The following is a 13945-nucleotide window of genomic DNA, read 5'->3' as shown; positions in this document are numbered from 1 at the left end:
TTTGTCACAAATATGTTTTTTTCATTAAAGAGATCTCCGACATCATGTATATGCTGCCTAACACTGAACAGAAATACACATTAAGGGTCTTGAACAAATCAAAAAAAAAAACTCCAATACTGCACAAAACATCAATCACTTTGCAAAAATGAGTAACTTTTCGAAAATTATTTATGTATTTATTGATGTATTTATTTGTTTATTCATTTATTTTTCTGTATTTATTTTTTTTATGTATCTATTCTTTTTTATTTTTTCAGAAGTCACATTAAATTAAATTTTTTAAATCAAATTTTGAAATTTCATTGTCTTATTTCTGTCATTAGAGGGCTTCTTTCTCATAAAATTAATAAATAAATAAATAAATCAAAAATAAATAAATAAATAAAGAATTAAATAAATAAATAAATAAATTAATTAATAAATTAATAAAAAAGCCTTGTTACAGTTTGTCCAATTAATTTTGTTTGACTTTATTTATGTTTATTTATTTATTTATTTATTTATTCTATTTTTTAAGAAGTCACATTAAACACACTTAAAATTCAAATCTTGAAATTTCATTATCTTATTTCTTCCATTAGTGGCCTAATTTCTCAAAAATAATTAAATAAATAAATAAATTATAAATGAATAAATAAAAAAACTTGTAACATATCATCCAATTAATCTTGTTCGAATTAATTTATGTTAATTTAACGACTAAATTATTTATTTATTTATTTTGTGATTTTACCTTTTTTCTAAAAGTTCAAATAGCTTTTTTTTTTTTTTGTAAAAAACAATCAATTTCAGAGCGAAATAGTGTATCACATTTATAATACAGTTTCAGAGAAATAGCATGCTAAATGTCAAATCTTGTTTTCAAGGACGGATCTGGGTGTTTTACTTCATCTCTGCTTTGTGAAGCTACATGATACTTATTTTTATTTTCATTGTTAAATCACAAAATATAATTTGAAATAGAATTATATAACACATTCTGACTGTATATCAAATAGAAAAATCCCAAGCATAAAAGTTTTAATGGTTTATATAATAAAGCATTTTCAAAGATGTCAGAGTTGGAGTATCATGCTGTTTCAAAATGTAAAAATAGACGTTAAATTAAATTGTTGGATGTTTAATACTCTATTTAAGTCTTAAAGTGAGATGAACTGAATTGCGTGTAGGAATTATCTCAGTTTGAGACTTCAGGCTGATCTGACTGGTTGGTTCAAAATAGACATGCTCATTGGTGGAAGAGCAGACACACAGTTTAGGACCAAAGGAATGGAATGATAGGAGGATTCTAGAATGTTGGGTTGAGTGTGTTGGGTTCTAGAATGTCTGGATTGTTAAAGAGACAGTAGCTGAATTAAGCGTTTACAAAGACAGCAGCCTCGAAAAATATGAGTTTTTTGAGCTTCTTCTACAGAGCTACCTCTGGGACAGTGTAGAGCCTGAGAGTTGAGCAGAACACCCCCCTTTTAAAAACTCTCTGTCAGTCCCAGAGCTCCTCCACCTGAAGTCTGGGGCCTTTCTTGGGGCCCATCTTTTGCATGGGGGTCTTATGTCATTTCTCTGTTTCAGAAATAGAAACCTCAGGATTTGGTCACCATGTTGTTGACCCAAGACCTGAAGCAATCAGGTCAATGCTAATCCCGGCTCAAGGGTCAAAGGTCAACGTTGACATTTATGATGATTTCTTTATGAGCAGCAGTAGACACTGAGTTAGAGCTTACCTAACAGCAGAGATGAGTCAAAAACGATGAGACAAATTGTGATTGATTACAGCTTTAAAAACCAAGCTTCATCTATAATGTGACTTTCTCTTCTTTTTCTTTAAAAAATTATTTAAAAGTTTTGTTAATTACTTTTTTCACTGTTATCTTATTTGTAAAAAGTCAGTTTGAGAGATGTTTTTTTTTTTTGTAGGATCAGTGATTTCTGACGTCATCACCTGTCACCTGTAATCCGACACTGAGGCTATTTTGCACCTTAAAGTAATCTGACACAGCGGGGGTTAATGAGACAGAAAAGGTGGAGCAGAGAAGAAGCATCCACACCAAACTCTGACTTCTCTACAAATGCAAAAGTTAGAAAACAAAGCATCTTTAACTAAAAGAGAAGATACTCCACAGGGCTCTTTTTGAGGTTTTAGATATTAGAGAGTCGAAATGGGGGAGAAATTTTGAGAAGTTCAATTTCAGAGTAAATCTTTAGTTTAAAACAGTAAAGACCGAATGAAAATATATTTCAACTTTTTAAATAACCGTTTTCATCTTGGCATAGCCACTTCTGGGAAACTTAAGACTTATAGAGTAACATCAAATTTGAATTTTGGTCCTTTGATTTTGAAAACCAACAGGAAATACTTTGATTCACCTCCCCAAACCAATCTGCAGTATCATGCTTAAGGCCTCTTGGTTCTGAGCATCACTTCACTTCCCTTCACAGCCATAATCTAATCTACCAAGTAAAAGAGTTTCTCACCTTCAAAGTGACGATGAGGAGGGCGGCAGAGACTGACACAAGGACAGGGAGACAGTGAGGGAGTCAAAGACTGAAAAAAAGTCCTCTCCGGGGGTATATATGTGCTTGGACCAGGTTTGGAGGTTCCTCTTTATGGCCACGAGGAACTCAGAGACCAACCAGGCCAATGAGCTCCTGAAATACCTTCATCCTTTGACCGCTCAGCTCGTAAATTGCCCTTTTCTGACGCCTGGTCAGTGTGAAGTGGTCAGCAGTCCTCAGAGGGACAGGACGTGAAGGGATCTGGAGAAGAGCAGAGATAAACAAAGACTGTTGAGACTTTATCACCTCCTGGATCATAGATCATAAACTTAAACACTGCTATGGATTATTTAATCCATAACTATTTATTTTTCCCCTCTGGTGGAGAAATGTCTCCTGCTTTACCCCTTAAAAATCCCTATTCTCAGATTGGGCTGGTTCATGTTTTGTCTGTTTTCTCTTATTTTCTTATCAAACAAAGCAAATAAACCCACTTTAACTAATCAAACATGACTTAAACAAAGGCTAACACTGAAAAAGTAAGAACAATATGGCAGACAAAAGACAGTTAAACAAAGACATCAAGCTGAACTAGGATTCAAAGATTTTGTAAAGCTATGATATTAAACTTTAAAAGTTGGGAGTGTTACCGGATTACATTACCAGTGAGGATCAACTGACACAAGAAAGACTCTTTAGCTCATTTAGAGGTACGTAGACCTGGACCCTTTCTGAAAACTCCAGAAGAAGCTCCTCTGTGAGGAAAAAAAAAGCTTATAAAAACTGAAAGAGCTGTCAAAAATTTCACCTAAGGAATCAGGAATACTTTATTAATCCCAGGGGGGGAATTTGGTTTTACCATTGCTCTTTACATGAAACAAAAGTTGGAATAAGAAGAACAGAACTATTTACATAAGGATGTAGACAGGCAAGATGGACTATTCTGAATGGATATTGCACTAAGTGAAGGTATTATACAGAATATTGCTCTTAATGAGGTGTGTTAAACAGATATTGCACTTAAATAAACAGTATTTAAAATGGCATTGCACTTAGGTATGCTGAGATTAAACCCATATTGCATTTAGTGGGTTGTACTGACAGATATTGCATAAAATGACATGACGACAGGTATTGCAGATTAAGTACCAAGAAGGGTAAGGAAGGGTTTGAAGGGTGAGCCTAAAATGCCCTGAATGCCTGAAAATGTAAAAAAAAATTCATTTATCTTATGGAAAGTAAAAAGGAACTACAATAGAGCCCTGAGGGACGCCAAAACCGAGTGCTGCTGGAAAGTAATGGCCCAACTCAGAATACAGAACTGAAGGATTATTCAGTAAATCAAAAGTTCATGTAACTAATAATAAAATGACAGCATTATATCTCAAATATGAAGACACCAGGCAAAAAGTAACATACCTTGAAGTGTTGCTGCTGTGTGAAATGAGTCACTGCAGTCCTGGATTAAGACGATCACTAAAAATACAACAGGAGCAGAAACTTGGTTAAATAACTTTGAACAGCTGCTGATTCAAACAACATAAATCAGAAAATAAAAAGGGAAGTCACTCACCCTTTGACTGACACAACAGTTTCCATCTCTGATTCATTAAAACAATTTTACAGCAGAGGATGAACCAGGTACAAAACCTTTCCAGTATGAATTTCTGAGCCAGTTTGACGTCATTTTACCTGCTCAGCCAGTCAGATATTATTTAAGTTGAAGCTGCTAAAGCATTTTATTTATTTTTTTATGATTATTTATTTATTTTAAATAATAATAATAATAATAATAATAATTGAAATTTTAAAAAAGCAGCTAAATCATTAAATAGCATAAAAACATATGAAAAAGTAATTTTTAGATTTTTCCTAGAAGGAAAAGTTTCATTAAAAGAAAGTTTAGTACCAAAACTCAAGATAAAGCGAACGTGTTCCCACATTTTTGTCAAAGAACTTGATACATTTCATCAAATTCTACTCAGAATTCTAATCATCAAAAAAATTAAGTTGGATACAACATAAGGTATTTTATTTTACTGCCCGTTAAATATAATAATCTGAATCTATGAATTTATCAAAGTACTTCAGATAGATTTAAAGTTGAGATGAAGCTGGCATAAAGTGACACAAATGTGTCCCCATACTTTACTTAAAGCTTCTGTGAGGAACTGTCAGTTTGTATAAATACTTTAAATCTTCTTACTGATTGTTTTTCTAGGTCAGAGAGAGGCATCAGTATCAATTTCAGTCTGTTTCATAACCTGTTGAAAACTCCTCACAGGAGCTTTAAGTACAGTTCTTACAAACTGTGATGCCACTGGTTCAGATGCATGTTTTTTACATCACTAATCAAACTGTCAGAGGTCACAAACGCAGGTGTTAAACCAGTCTACAACAGCTCAGCTCTTTTAGGCCTTCTCTTCCAGCAGGGTCTGCTGAAATCGGTCTTTTCACTGGGTTCTAAGTCCTCTGCTGACACCTTGTGGTCAGACACAGTAATAACGCCAGGACACTTTCAGCTAATGTACTTGTTCTGTGGGCATCAATACACTGAGCTTAACATTAATAACAATTACAAGTACAGAATTATAGCATTATGTGTTAGCAAAAGAATTTACTTGTTGACTTAAACTGTAAAAGAAACTTTCGATTTATAACTTCTTAAATATACTGGAACACACCAAAGGTATTTAGAATGCTGACTCTAGAACGCTAATGTCCAGAATGCTGCTGGGTTCTAGAATGCTGGATTCTAGAATGCTGGGTTCGAAAATGCTTGGTTCTAGAATGTTGGCAAGGAATGATATTGATCACTGGGTGCAAGTTACAATCAGTTGGAGCATTGTTGCTTTAAGTTAAAGGGTTATGCTAAAAGGTCATGCAAAAGGGAATATCAATAATGTTTAAACACTGGTATTATTGTTCATTTTTGACACCAGGGATCAAAAACTGAACTTGTTTTCATTCATCCTGAACTGAAAACCTTTCTTGCTTTTCTGAAACTTTCAATAATCTCACTTTAAAGACAACTTTAAAAACAGTGTGATAAAGAAAGTTAGAAAGCACCAGAAAAGCTCGTAAGTAAATCTTACATTTAGATTACTAGCTCACAGGTCACAGGCGTAGGGTTATATTTTCTGTTTTAAAGAAACAGAAAACCAAACTTTTTCCTGTGATTCTATAAAGCTTGACCAGTTAAACATTCACTTTTCACATCCTCCTGGGCATCAAAACGTGGTTTCAAGATACAGATATTGTGTCTCAGCTCTCATGACATGCACAGCACCACAAAGAGCACAACACTACCCGTTAAAGCTCGAAACAACCATCAAACAGAACTCATGTGATGATAAACAACAGGTTAAATCTAACCACCAAGTTTGGTTCCAAAGTTGCACATAATTTTTGTAAGGAAAAATATCTTAATCAGGGTTAAAAAACAAGCGTTGGTTCTGTTTGAGGGAGTTTTTCTTTAACGTCTGACAAAAACAAACAGAAACAAACCACATGTTGAAGTTTAAAGATCATTCAGGTGCGTCAGTGTTTTGCTTGCAGTGTTGTGCATCACGGAGTCAAAGACAGAATACCTCATGACCATCAGGAGTAGGAAACAAAACACATTTATTTCAAAACACTATCAGCAGGAAGTTGTCAAAAGTGAACAGGAAGAAGAAACGCTATCCAGCGACACTAAGGGGAACTCCTCGTCTCTACAAATGTACAACAGCAGACTGAGCTGAAACTGACAGATTTAATGAAACAAAAGGTCTTTTTTGAATGCAAAAATCCACAAATTTCATAAAAAGTCCTAGCAGCTCAGAGCAACTATGAGAGCAAAGCTGATTTCCTTAGGAGGTCTCGAACATCTTCTTCCTGTCAGCTTTGTCCTCAATGTTCTTACGCCAGTCACCCACCGCCTCCGCCGGCTGAAAGACACAAACAGGTCACCGTCAGACCAGCACTTATCTGTTTCCGCTCTCTTTACCCATGTGACTCTGCTTCTCTGAACACTCACCTCCTCTTTGACCTCCTTCTTCACCTGCTTCAGGTTGGCCCTCAGGTCCATGTTGACTGTGTGTTTGGAGCCCAGCAGAGCTTTCAGCATGGCATCGGCGGACATACGCACTTTCTTCAGAGCGGGTTTCTTCACGCCGGCCAGGTCGACCACCTTGATCTTCAAGTCTTCAATCTGCAAAGCGATGGAGATGTTTAGAAGTGACATTGGCTTCTTTTTTTTCAGGCTAGCTGGGCGGCTAAAGAGCAGGCGGAGTCATACCTCTTTGTCGGCTTTGCCCACTTTGACCTCCATGTCGTACCTTTCCTCATCCACTTTGTCGATGAGGGCGTGAAGCTTTTTGCAGGTCTCCTAAAGGTACACAAAGATATCATGTTACAGACAACCTGATTGATCTGTACGTCAAACAGTCACCTGTAATCCTCAAGACAGAAAACATCCTTACACTGAAACTACAGAAAAAAGTAATGAATGATCATCCACAGGTATGTTTTACCTGAAACTCCACAGTTCAGATGAGTGTCTGCTTGGTCTGGGGTTAGAATTAATGTGTATGGAGAATTTTGTTGTTCATTTCAACAGAAAACGAGGCATAAAGGGTCAATTTCATCCTGGCTTTAACTAAATTATTTACTGTTTTAGAGTCGTTGCTGTTTCTGCGTTGTGTTTATCTATCGTTTCCCTTTTGAATGGTGTAGTTTTTACCTGCATTTCTGGTGTATGGGAGTGACTTACACTGCAGAGTCATGTCTTTTTTGAAGTTATCATCCATCCAGTATTTGTTTTGATTTTGAACATTGATTTCTACAGATTCTCTAAATCTTTTATGGGATTTTTTTAACCTTGCAGAGCACATGTACCAGCCTGATTCAGTTTCTGAAATCCTGCAGATCCATCTTTCCAGGCTCTGTTGCTTAACGGTTTCACTCGGCTTAATTCCTAACGGCCCAATCAGGGAAGAGAGGCGGGAAGTGCGGGAGCAGCGGTAGTAACGAGAAGACGTGACGTCAGCAGACTTTCGTGCCTAGCGTTCCTTTGATCCTTAAGTTAATTTTACAAAAACGGCAGCTGTCGTCTAACGCCATTATCACGGCTTTTTCTCCTGTTTCTGTAGGCTAGTTGTTCGTCTTTTGTTTCTCAGCGGCGGCGCACATACGCTACGTCATATCGTGGCTCGATGTGGATTGGTCTGTGGTGAGTGTGTCAATCAGAACGGGCGTCCAATCACCAGCTACTGATTTTTCTGAAGGTCCCGCCTCTGAAAACAAAATTCGAAGAGCTGCTGCTCAGATGGGCTAGTGGAAACGAGTCTATCACAGCCAGGTAAGGCCAATTTACAACCCCACTCTTGGTGAATATCACATCTGAAGCCTTCAGTTGTATCATGTAAAACATTATAGGCCTATTAATTAAGGTTTATCATTTTGAATGTGACCTCAATTGTGCATATGAACAAACTGGGTACTAAAGAGCTTGGTGAAATTAAATAACAAATAGCTAACTATCAACTGCTTATTGGGAAATTCAATTATTCACTTAACATTTCAAAGGTAATTATCAGAGGAAACAATGAACCTAACTTCTGTGTTCAAGAACTAAGCAGCTATTTCTCACCTGCTTCTCTGGAAATAGCAGAAACGTTTGGTTACTTCTAAAAACATAAATTATGAGCTGATCGTCAACTTCTTACCCAGCAATTTGGAGTAAATAAATTTAAAAAAAAAAACAGTTTATTTTTATTTAATTAAGTTCTAACTTTAAAGAAGTTATGTGCTAATTTTAAAGAAATAAGAAAAAACTTTGTCCAATTATTACCGAAGTGTGATGACCTCAAAAGTAAAGTGTTACCTTTCATTGTCCCAGTGTTTCAAACTTCTTACAAATTTAAAAAAAGAATGTACTTGTCTTGAATCAACATTTTCAACATTTAATATAATAGCAGTAATATATGTAATGTAATGTCTGGTCTTTGCATTCTTTAAAACTTTAAACAATTTTCAAACACTAAAATAGCTCTTTTAACTGACATGTTTCACAAAAATCTGGCTTTTTTTGGAATTAGTGCTGTACGCAGGCTTTGGCAAATTTGGCCAGGATCTCTGCTGTGAAAGGCTGTGAACCATTTCAAGCACATTTCACAGTTTTTCAGTCAAATAAAGGTTGATATAAAGGCTCAAAACTGTAAAACAAGATCTCCCTGAGGCATTTGTTCAAGTTTTCCCCCCTCTATATAATACTGGTGTTAGCATTTTAGCTAACATCACTGTTTTGTAGAGGCACAATTACAAAACAATTGTTGTTAGCAAGAACATGGGCTCTTTCAGGCACAAATTGTTGACTGTGAGATAAAAGTGAACATCGTCAGCGTAACAAGTGATGCAGCTATCCAAGTTAACTATAACATAAGTAAACTCTATATTATGACCTGGGAAGCTGCTCTGGTGAAGCATGTGCTCTGATTTCTGGAGTATTTGACTAAATAACAACATTTTAGTTCATGTAAACAGCAGAAAAACATGCTTACATGTCACACATATTGAACCTCCAGTACTAATAATTGTGATTAACTGTTGAATTTCTCACCATGAGAGTGTTGTGGTCTCCGCTCAAGCTGGGCTGAGGGCAGTGCTCAGACATGTAGGCCGCCTTGGTGGCTACAATGTCCTTTTTCTCCTGCGCGATCATGGTAGCCGCGATCTGAAGCATCAAACTCTGCAGGAGGGATTCAGTGAGCGGTCAGTGAAAGAGAAAATCCACCTTAAAGCTCTCATAGGAAACACTTTCCAAAGCAAAAATCCAAACACTGCTGAGAATTTTGCTGAAAGTGTCATTTTGTCATGTAAAGAGTCAAATTCAACACCTGAAAATATCTTTAATTTTTGTTCGCGTGCCATAAAAAGGGGATCAGCTCAATCTATTCTTAGGGGCTTGACTTCTCTGAGAAATTTGGTAAATTTCACTGAGTCCACTGTGTGTCTGACAGATTTCCCCAGCAGGGGGCGCCACAGAGCTTGTAAACAGTCTAGAGTTATCTTGAGAAAGTATTTATATGTAGAAATTGGCACATTTTTGTAGTTTTAAATGATTCTATCATCTTCTGTTTTTATTAACATTTAACAGAGTGTCAAAACTTTCTCAGATATGTGGTATAACTTCCTCCAATCAGCAGCTTTGATTCTTTGGTAAAAAACAGTCTTATTCACCTTTTCAAGCCTGGATATATATATTTATATAAAAAGATCCTTTCTTACCTTCAGATGATGCCTGCGGCTCGAAGTCATCTTTTTACTGGAAGGAGCAGAAATAATGTGGTGTTAGTAATTTTCTTTCACTTGTTGGTTTGGTTCAATAACTCTGAAACAAGGATGGATGTCATGCACTGAGGTCTGGAAACTAAAGCAGATGTAGAAGTGTCTAAACTTTGTTTTTTATTTGGAAGACCTGAAGGGGGCGACTTCGCTTGTCTTTAACAAGAAGTGTATGCAAGACTAAATATTTATCAAAGATTTATAAATATGTGCTTAAATTTCAAAATATTTAGTCAAGATTTCTAAATTTTGAGCAAAGATTTAAGATTTAAGATTTGCTTAGAGTTCTACATCTTGAGGTATGATTTGTAAATATTTAGCTAACATGCAAATGTTAGCCGCCAGAAGTACCAAAATAAGAGCTGGAGGAAGTGGTCCAGCCCAATGGGATTTTGAGAAAGTCAAACACAGTTGGCTAAATCAGCCATTAGAAATAAACATAACAAGTTCTGTGATGGTACTGTTGAAGATTTAAGGATTTAAAGGATTTAAACCAGGCCAGCATCGAAGAAGTAGAGTTTGACATTCTCAGAATTGCGTCCTCTAATTTCTATTTTGGCACTACCCGACGGGCAGGAGTGTGAATTAGCAAATTAGCTAAATATTTAGAAATCGTAGCAAAATATTTAGAAAACATAAAGTCAAGATTAAGAAATCTTGACTTAATATTTAGCAATCTTAGCAAATATCTTGAAATCTTTGCAAAGATTAAGAAATCTTGACTAAATATTTAGAAACTTTTGCTAGAGATTTATAAATCTTTGAGAAATATTTAGTCTTAGCTAAATATTTAGAATGAAAAGTAAATGTTTAGAAATGTAGCTAAATATTCAGAATCAGGACATTTATTTATAACATTTATATTATATATATTTATATTTAGCTATGTTTCTCAACATTTTGTTTTCATTCTGAATATTTGGCTAAGACGAAATATTTATCAAAGATTTATAAATCTTTTGTAGAGATTTCTTATATTTAAGAAGGTTTCTAAATATTAAGTCAAGATTTTTAAATATTTAGCCAATATGCTTATTCACTCTACTGCTGCCGAGTAGTACTAAAATAAAAGTTAGTGGAAGCGATTTTGAGAATGTCAAGCTCTACTTCTTTCAATGTCGGCCGGATTAAAATCCTGTAAATCCTTGAATCTTCAACAGCGAGATCACAGCATTTGGTTCGTTAATTTTTTCTAACGGCTGATTTAGCCGACTGTCTTTGACTTTCTCAAAATCCCACTTGGCTGGATCGCTTCCTCCAGCTTATATTTTGGTACTTCCGGCGTGTGGAGTGTGAATTTGCATGTTATCTAAATATTTACAAATATTTGCTTAAGATTTAGAAATCTTGACTAAATATTAAGAAATCTTTGAAAAAAAAGATTTTAAAATCTTTGAGAAATATTAAGTCTTAGCTAGATATTTAGAATTAAACTAAATGTTTAGGAACTTAGTTAAATATTTTAAATCAGGACATTCATTTATAACATTTAGATAAAACGTCCAACATTTATATATAATATCTTACAAATATATTTCAAAAATATTTCTCTAAATCTGCAGAAAAAGTGGTTTTAGAGCTAAATGTGGAAAAATGTTATTTGTAGTGTGTGCAACTTTGCAATCAGTGCCCCATACACAGGGTGTGTGTCCCGTGAAGTATTTTCCATATCAAACACACCTGCAGTGACCAATCGCTAGGAGACGCCTGTTGAATAGGATTTAAGCCTGAGATGCACACCCTTAGTATGGGCGGGGCACACTTTTCAGAAACCTTCACCAGGACATGATGCAGGTGTTTTTTTCTCCCTTGCACTTATATAATCTGTGTATGACCATCCACCTCTGATCAGACATGCACCCAGCAAACATACTTCATGCCAGAGCTGGGGCACCCCAGATAAACAGTCTAGACACGCCCCTGCTTCCCTGAAATACATCTTCATTTAAAAACAAAACAGAAAAACAACTAAAACTCCCATGCTGGATAAGAGAAAAGGGATTGGACACTCACTCAGACATGATGGCGGTTCGTTTCCTTCACAGCCTGTATGAAGAGAAAAAAAAGAGACTGAGCAAAGAGCGAGAGAATAAACGCTGCCATCATCTGCTCTGAGCTTAAATATCAGAATCCTCTCTATGAAATGTGAGCTATTAAAACAGTTGATGAGCAGCTGAGTGCTGACAGCGCTAAGTTTGGACTTTGGGGGTCAGATGTTGCTTGTGACGCCTGCGATAAGCTCCTTTACAGGTGTTCAAGTCTGAACCTCCTCTGGGAGTTAACACTTCAATTCCTTACGTGGGGAGGAAACCCTCCAGCAGAATGTGCTGCTGCAGCGCGTTCGATGCCAGCACAGCCGGCTGTCAATACACAAACACACACAAACACACACAAACACACACACTACAGAACAAACCCCTGGGGGCAGGACTCAGATTTCAAGTTATTTTACACTATAAATAATCAAGGCTTCGGTTTTCCATCTCATTAAGTCAGAATTTGAAGGCGAAAAGGGAAAGTTCAAAGATCACACAACACAAGCTCAAGACTTGTTCCAAGAAACATTTCTCCATCTTTAAAACCAGAGCGCCAAAACCTACAAAACAATCCAAACAAGCGTTGAGAAACTGGCAACACACTGTAAAAACACGCTTTGTTAAAATAAGTACAATGAAAGCTTTTTTTTTTTTCCATTCTAACATTTCCAGACCAGAAAAGGTCACATGTGGAAGCAAAATGTCAAAATTTTCCAAATAAGGTGTTTTTTAAATGAAACTGCACTGTAAAAAGAATAACCGTCAAAACAAGTGATCTGCTTCCTTTTGTTTTGAGTGTTTCTCAAGCCAACTTTAAAAATACGTCAACTACATTTAATTATTTATTAAGATTTGATGCAAATATCAAAAGAAAACAATCTTCACAACAACAACAAGAAGTGAAAAATTATTTCTTAACTTCAAAAAGTATCAATAAATTGATCAAATAATGGATTTTTGGTCATTTATCAATAAAACGAGACTTTTTTGGCTTATGTTTTTACCAATTCACATCAGTTTATTTATCATTTAGTTATTATTATCATATTTTTAAATGTCCTTAAAAGTCAAATTTCACTGTAAAAAGTGCATTCCTAAAACTTCAGAACATGTAAAAAGCTTCAAAAGCCAGATACAATCACATGTTAAAAATAAATAAATAAATTTGAAAAAAAAAAAAAAAAAAATCCACCTTTGACTTCCTGACATCCTAACACCACTGAATAAAATATTAAATTTCTAAAAAAAAAAAAAAAAAAATGAACAGAAGAAGAGCACAAACATCACAATCCTTTGGCAAATTTATGTAACGCTCTCAATCTGAAAATCTCAATCTCAAGCTCTCAAACAAAACCAAAAAAGAGAAAATTCAGAAAGCTTCTGATTAAAATGTTGCAGTATAAAAAAACTCAAATTTTCTTTCAGAAATCATTTAAAAAGAAAATTCAACAAAATCAAGCAGAAGTCAGCAGCATCTTTCATCCAAAGCTCCGTCATCGCTCTTCAAACTCAGCGCAGCGTTCAGCCCTCTCCTTCATCCTGGATCACATTCCTATTCACTTATCATCAAACCCCAGAGGTCAGGACTTTTATCGCATTAGCAGGTCTCCCCAAAATCTAATAAACTCCACTCAGCTGCTCTGGATCAAGAACCAGCTCTGCTCAGGCATGCAGGGAGGACGAAGAGGAGGAGGAGAGGAGGAAGGGGAAAAACGGGCTCACCTACAGAGAAGACAGAGACGAGGAGGACACAGAGGCCAGGGGCGGTGTGGAGAAGTCCTCCTCAGGGTGTTTATATATGAGAGGGCTCAGTCATGGATATGGAGCTCCTGTTTATGGAAATGCAGGATCCTCAGACCAATCCCCCCCCGCCGGCGCCTGAAATATCATCATCCCCTGCCAGCGTCCTCCCTGTAAATCAGACCGGCTGAGGAGGAGCCTGATATCATTTTAGGAGTCCACTCTGTGCCACCGAGGCGCTATAAAAAGGTGGAAAAGGACTATAAAACCATCAGAGTCCAAACGGTTCGCCAGATGAAGAGAGAAGTGGGGCAGTAGAGTCAGGTTTTGTTTCAGGTGGACCAGAT

At 36.1% G+C, this 13945-nt stretch overlaps 1 protein-coding gene across 1 annotated transcript; it reads right to left on the bottom strand.

Moving 5' to 3' along the window:
• Nucleotides 1–6143: 6143 nt before the first annotated feature.
• LOC141796430 (troponin I, fast skeletal muscle-like) lies at nt 6144–13660 on the bottom strand. The gene is made up of 7 exons (XM_074677539.1): nt 13581–13660; nt 11836–11868; nt 9766–9802; nt 9098–9226; nt 6776–6865; nt 6515–6688; nt 6144–6425 (listed from the first exon to the last, which is right to left on the bottom strand). Exons 2-7 carry the CDS (start codon nt 11841–11843, stop codon nt 6348–6350), a joined length of 516 nt encoding a protein of 171 aa, XP_074533640.1. The 5' UTR covers nt 11844–11868; nt 13581–13660; the 3' UTR covers nt 6144–6347.
• Nucleotides 13661–13945: the final 285 nt, after the last annotated feature.

This window comes from Halichoeres trimaculatus, unplaced genomic scaffold (assembly GCF_033239565.1).
Source record: "Halichoeres trimaculatus isolate MK-OKI-2021-1 unplaced genomic scaffold, fHalTri1.1 fHalTri1_scaffold_10, whole genome shotgun sequence".
Taxonomy (NCBI): domain Eukaryota; kingdom Metazoa; phylum Chordata; class Actinopteri; order Labriformes; family Labridae; genus Halichoeres; species Halichoeres trimaculatus.
This window is presented reverse-complemented; position numbering and strand designations above follow the sequence as displayed.

Excerpts from the sequence above, each read along its gene's own strand:
- LOC141796430 (XM_074677539.1), bottom strand. Across the intron at positions 6,866-9,097 it reads GAGACCACAACACTCTCATG|GAGACCTGCAAAAAGCTTCA; the intron begins GTGAGAAATTCA and ends GTGTACCTTTAG. Across the intron at positions 6,689-6,775 it reads TGGGCAAAGCCGACAAAGAG|ATTGAAGACTTGAAGATCAA; the intron begins GTATGACTCCGC and ends ATCGCTTTGCAG.